Here is a 6634-nt window from a genome sequence, read left to right on the forward strand (position 1 = left end):
CAAATTTGCCAAACCGTATCAAACATGCATATGGTGAGATCTTGGAAAGCTGCTTTTCATTACAACTTTTGTTTTTTATTATCCAACACTTACACCGTCACGTGATATTATTACTTCACTTATATTATTTAATCATTAATATTCGCACCTCTACTTAGTATTACCAATTCAGTAGTTTCATAACACACGTACGTTTTAGGGGAAACCATTTTTCTCTGTTAATGCACCTTTGTTTGTTTCTAATCTTTGAAATTTATGATCCTTCATTATTCTTTTTAAAATGTCAAAAATAAACATGATTGTGTATGAGAATAACAAAGGCGTTCAGAAATCACTTTCTTGTTTATTAATAATATAATCTTTCCATAAAATATCAGTTATATCGTAACATGTGGATTAACAATACTTTGTCACAATATGAACAGTTTGGATATGTGTACGACTGTGTAGAGACCATAGGTTTTTTCCCATTTATCCAATCATTTTTCTACATGTAAGTTGATTTGTCACATTTGATTTGCCTTCCTTGTGGGGGTAAAAGACTATAAATGCGCGGAGACCTCAATGATAAATGCAGATGGGAACAGGCTAGATGAGAGGTGAAGAAATATGGGGCCAGAAAAGACCAATTTTGAGGTATTATATATAGTTGAGGATAGGATAGTGTTATCCATACATTTTTTTTTTTACTTTTTACACACTTTCTGTTAATTTATATCTTTTGATATTTTTTTAATTATTTGATCATACAACCGAACACTGAAAAAGGCGTGTAGAAGATAAAAAAGAATGTGTAGATAATACTCCGAGGATATACATATTTCGCCATCATTTTTATAAATTTGTTTGTGGTCTTGCTTGCTCGTGTACAAAATGTGTGGCATCGTAGAATGCTTGCTACGCCAACTAGCCAAGGACCACGGTATAAAATACGGGCTTGCAAGCTTCCACGCACCCACAAATACACGTATTCGAGTCCACACGTTGACTCGGATGAGGAGAAAAAGTAAATCATTTTAGCACTGACGTTTTCTTTTTCTGCACTTATTTCTTTGTTTTGTCTCTTAATTTCTTTTTTGAATTTATTAAATCTAACTACTAGAAAAGAAAATGAGCGTAAGGAAAAAGAAAGCGAGCATATTGTTTTCCATAAGAGAATAACATTTTTGTACGCGCACATCTCAACTCTTCACATGATTTATATCTCATATTAAGAGTGAGATACAACATGGGGATATAAAACCGTTTTAGGAACAAAAAAAATTGGATGTAATGGGATATCTCTCTTTTCTTAATGTATTATAACGTGAGCGGATCACATGATAAGCAAGGCCGGCCTTGAGATTTCAGGAACCATGCGCGAAAATTGGAGGTCCTACAAAGTACTAAGTTAATTTTTTTGTTCAAAAAAAAAAAAACGTTAGTTTTCAATTGAGCTTCTGTAAATTCTAATAGCACAAACAAATTTAACAAATCAACAAGTGGATAGGTGGCTTATTGTTTTTCCTAGAGGGTCAGTGTTCGAATTTTCATGTTATTGTGTGAAATTTTTATATTATTTTGTGGAAGCTTATGCATTTAATAAAAATAATCAGTAAAAAAAAAGATGGACACAAGTTTCGAACCCATCCCGTAGGCTGATGTAAATAAGCAATAATACCACTTGCGCTAAGACACATACTACTATATTTACGTATATGCATGCAAAATTGAAAAATCCAAGGCCTTTCCAATTTGGGGGCCCTGTGCAATGGCACCATTTGCACCCCTCAAAGTCGGCTCTGATGATGAGAAATATAAAGATAACAGTATGGTCGATTACATGAAATAATATCTCTCATTTCATTTATTTTTCTGTCATATAATTCCTTACCCACAAACTCGGCTCAATGTGACTTGGAACTAATAAGTCATTGCAGCTATATTAATTAGTTTGATTACAAATTTCCATCCAAATTGGTGTTGTCTAGACTTATTGTTTGTCAAGGAATTGACTAATGACTAGGGATATATAGCTTAGGAATTAATACATTGAATTCACATCCAATCAAGTGTCAAAGAAATTACAAAAATAAAGTTTCTTATTAAGTTGATTAGAACAGTGTGTTTTTTCCTTTACATTTGCAATTTAGATTAATTTAGTGTACTCCTTCGTGTCCATCCTAAAAATTAGTGCATGATTACTTTTTAGAGTGAACTTCTTATGTTCCTCAAGTTTTATTAAATTAAAAAATTTATAAATTAACAACGAAATTCAAATAATTGTATATACCAAATAAAAATTAGATTCCGATATGAGTTCATGTTTGACATTGTTGATATCTCGGTTGTTTGAAATCTATAAGTCTAGCAACTCATGTTGTGGCTATTGGTGAATGCAGGATTTAGAAGAAGGTTTCGTTTGATTTATCGAGATATTTTTAATGTGACCACAACTACTTTTACGTTGCATTACAAATTTAACCATGCTATAAAATACGTGTTTGTTTATAAAAATATGAAATTACTATCCACATATTATAATAAATTAATTAATAGCATAACGCGATAGATACGTCAAATTATCATCGAGCCGACCACGTTTGATGTTTTTTAAGCCAACTTTCCACAAGTTTTCCAATCTGCTTCGTCGCGAAGATGAAACAACAACAGCAAAACTTCATGTAATGTAGTGTAGTGTGCCTGGAACGGGGAAAATTTTTAGGTGTACCGGGTACACCAAATTTTTTTGGTGTACCTTCACTCATTAGAATTTTTTTGGTGTACAAAAAGTGAGGATGCACCAAATTTTTTTGGTGTACCCTCACCATTATGAGTGAGGGTACACCAAAAAAATTTGGTGTGCCGGGTACACCGAAAAATTACTCCTGGAACGGAAGGTCCATGTCACGTGGGGCAGCGACGAGACACGTGGCAGCATTTGCAGCCGTATGAGCACCCAAGGATCACGTGGACTCGTGTCGTAATGTCGGTCGGGAGAGCTACCATGGTTTTTGTGGTGGCTGTAAGGGGCCTCATCCACCACCCGCTAGGGTTGGGGTGGGAGGGTCCATTCCAACTCCTGCAACAAACAATCTCAAGGAAATATTTCCCCTCCCTCTCGCTCTCAGTAGTAATTGAGTTTATGGGCCTGGGCACGGTTCGGTACCGGGGTAGTACCGAAGCCTTTTATTAGTTAATTGCGAGTTCATGATTAGTAAATATGTAGACAGAGATTGATTTCTCATGTCAAATATTCAAGCATGTTATGTTGTTGAATCTTTATGTATTCAATCATGCTCAGAATTGTGGTGTGAGAACATATACATTTAAAGGTGTCAAACGAATAGGCCAACATCAACTCATTAAATTAAGGCATCATCAGCCCAATTCATTTAAAAGTGGCCCTAGCTTATAACAAGTGCTAGGTCGAGATTATGCCCAACAAGTCAACCCAACCTGTTTACTAAGTGGGCCAACTCAAGTACGATTCAAACACACATACTCCAACTTGAAATCGTGATGTCCATTTGACACTTTGTTAAAGCTCAAAAAGTAGAATAATTAGCCCTTGGTAGGCTTGGAATTGAATCTAAAATGAAATGGACTCAGGATTTAAGTGGTTCACCCCAAAACAGGACTACATCCCCTGTGTTGCTCAGATTATATTGATTTCAAAGTTTACAAATAACGCTCGGCTAAATACTAGAATTCTATCTCCCTTAAGTTGTTTGACCCCCTTACAAGAGATTCCGACCCCTTTATATAGGCCCTCCATGAACTCATAAAGCCTTGGGCACACCTAGTCTTATTTTTCTAGCATTTAATGTGACACCTACATCAGCTAGCGTGCTAAAAAACTTTTTGACCAGCAGTCGATATTCAGCAGTGAAAAGACACTTGCTCAATCGAAATTGCACACCCTTCATCAATGTGTGTCAAGCAACCTACTCGGTCTTGATTAGTCAACCATGTCACTCCAAGCAGCAACCTAACCACCTTTACGTCTCGTCGTAGACTTTTGACATGTGCTCTGAGTGGTGCTTAAGTAAGTCTACGGTCTGCTCCTAAAGATTTGTACCATAAAGTTGTCGGTCATCCCACATGTCCTGGGGGTCGGAAAGTACTTTATGTTGGTCAGTCGGACTACGCTAGTGAGGGATCCCCCTCCTTAATTTTGTTGAGCCTTGGGCTTCTTATTCTTCTTTGGGCTTTAACTTTTATTGGGCCTTTTGTGGCCTTTTTCCTAGCTTGCACTATTTTGAAGGTTGAAAATGACCCTGCATTAACAAACAGCTGTACACACCAGACAGAGTGGTATTCCTTAGTATCGCTTGTATGAGGTTTTGAGTTTAAATCCCTCCTTTTTTTTAGTATCGCTTGTATTGCCAAAAAAAAAAAAAAAAAAAGGAAGTATTTTTTGCCCAAACATTCTACGTAGTTATAGTGTGAATCCAAACCGTTGATTAGGTGGTACATTTAGTTAAGTTCTTAATTAATTTATTCAGCCTTTGCCAATATGGCAAAAGAATCACAGAGCATAAATTAACTACAATGCAGGAAGATGGCCTTGCTCCACCAAAGAGGCAATGCAATCATCAAACATCTCTTGGATACTCTTGAACTTGAACCCTAGACTCTCCATCTTTGAGGTGTTCAACTCATAATAATGTGGCCTCCCTAGTTGCTCAAACCTAAAAATTCTCATGTAAAATTTGATTAAAAGTTATTGATATAACTGAGGCGCATAGCGTATGCCGCTTTTTTTTTTTTTTTTAGGGAATTAGGAGCATAAAAAATGGATCGGCCCATAGCAGGAACTGATAAATTATGCTTAATTAATTGTAGCTTGTAAAAATATCAAACCTTGTGGGGATAGGCAAGGAAGGATATCTTGTAGATAATAAGGAACCCAACTCAGTGTTGTCCATAACTGTTGAGCTATAAACATATCTGCCATGAGCACTTTCATGCTCATAAACTAAGATGTGACAGAGTGTAACATCATCAATGTGAACGTATCCCATCCTTCCATGCCACTTAAATTTCTCTGTTTCCCCTGCTTGATTGTTCAAACAAATAACCATGCAATGTGCTTAAAATCGAAGTTAAGTAAACGAAGAACTAGTGCGAAAAATCATGAAGATAAATCTGTAGTAGTAGTAGTAGTACCTCTAAGCAGGCCAAGAACATCTGATGCAGTAGAACACAACTCAGGTGGCAAACAAGGCCCGTTCACGAAGAAGCGCAGGACAGTAACCATATCAATCCCATTTTCTTTGCAGAAATCCCATCCTGCTTTATTAACTGAAATTTTCGACATAGGGTACCAAATCTAGTGAAATAGGTGCAGATGCATAATTTGTCAGTTAAACGGTTTGGACGGATTATATATAATGCACATGGAAAAAGAAAACATTGAGCTTAAGAAATGTAATAGCACAGATCAATAAAATTCGGCATTGCTTTGCTTTGCAGCTAGGTATTAGTATATATGAGAAGGGATGCATTCAAAGTTATGCTGAATTCGCCGAACAAATCTGTATTGGTTAGACTACACACTACAGTTAGCAAACAATCTATACCAACGCAAAAACCTTAACGAGGACAGAGGGAGAGTATTGTTACCTAGACCTGAAGAGTCACCCAGAGTTCGACCAAGCTCCAAGATGACTCATCCAGTGGTACATTGAAGGTGAAATCCCCATCTGGTCTCACCCTTACAGCTGCAGAAGATGAGGTGAGAACCACACGCCTTAGAGACGAATTTTTCTTCCACGAACGCAACATGTTCAATGTGCCCTCAGCAGGCGGTTCCAGGATTTCTGTCTGTGTATGCATGACATGAGTTAAGGGCAATACTCTTGTAGAAGACTATTAATTTTAGGCAAAACGTTCTCTTGTCCCGCATGCTTTGTGTTAGACTATCAATCTCAGCTATTAGTATGCCGAAACTTTGTTTAAATGTATGATCTATATTGATGGTGTGACAACATAACATGTTATATATTTGACGAGAAAAAGTTAAACATGCAACGTGCCTTGGGATCAGACGAAGGTTTTAAAACAGGGAAAGCAGAGTGGAAAACGCCATGGCACCCAAAAATTGCATCATCAAAGTTGCCTTCTTCCATCAAATCTGCCTTCACCAATCTTAGTCTTTCCTTAGCTCCTTCTACCCTCCACAAATGCACCAATTTCTTCTCGTTTCCTTTGAACTCATGGAGAAAACCGCATAAGTTTTGTGTTGAAAAAATGAATCCAATGCTACTTCAAGTAGCTTGACTTGGGGGTTACGGTACCTACCTGGATCTCTTACAGTCCCCGTTACATGATAGTCGGACAAGAGAAGCCGCTTTATAAGCAAGGATGCCAGAAATCCAGAAGCCTCCGTAATGCAAACTTTGCCTTTAGATTCGAGTTTTCAATCCATCTCTATTCAAATTTAGCAGTGTTTTAGTCCAGTTGCATTCCAGGCCACTAGGTTTTATAAGGAACGTATAAATGTTGACATTGTAAACATACATGGGATGTGCATTAGGATTTCTCACTAAGAAATGTTTAGGTAAGCCATCCTATGCCATGAAGGAAATGATTTTTAGCTTGAGCTATGGTTAGTAGTAGGCAAGTCATGCAAAAGTGATGAATGCCATAC

General features: G+C 37.1%; 1 protein-coding gene across 1 annotated transcript; it reads right to left on the bottom strand.

The window, feature by feature from the left end:
* Nucleotides 1-4483: 4483 nt before the first annotated feature.
* LOC103949527 (tetraketide alpha-pyrone reductase 1) lies at nucleotides 4484-6412 on the bottom strand. Its single transcript, XM_009360646.2, is given in 6 exon segments — nucleotides 4484-4673; nucleotides 4846-5038; nucleotides 5152-5314; nucleotides 5614-5804; nucleotides 6017-6190; nucleotides 6286-6412. Coding segments are annotated over 6 exon segments (993 nt in total). The 3' UTR covers nucleotides 4484-4528.
* Nucleotides 6413-6634: the final 222 nt, after the last annotated feature.

This window comes from the organism of the source record quoted next, unplaced genomic scaffold (assembly GCF_019419815.1).
Source record: "Pyrus x bretschneideri cultivar Hongxiangsu unplaced genomic scaffold, Pyrus_bretschneideri_v1 Contig10, whole genome shotgun sequence".
Classification (NCBI taxonomy): domain Eukaryota; kingdom Viridiplantae; phylum Streptophyta; class Magnoliopsida; order Rosales; family Rosaceae; genus Pyrus; species Pyrus x bretschneideri.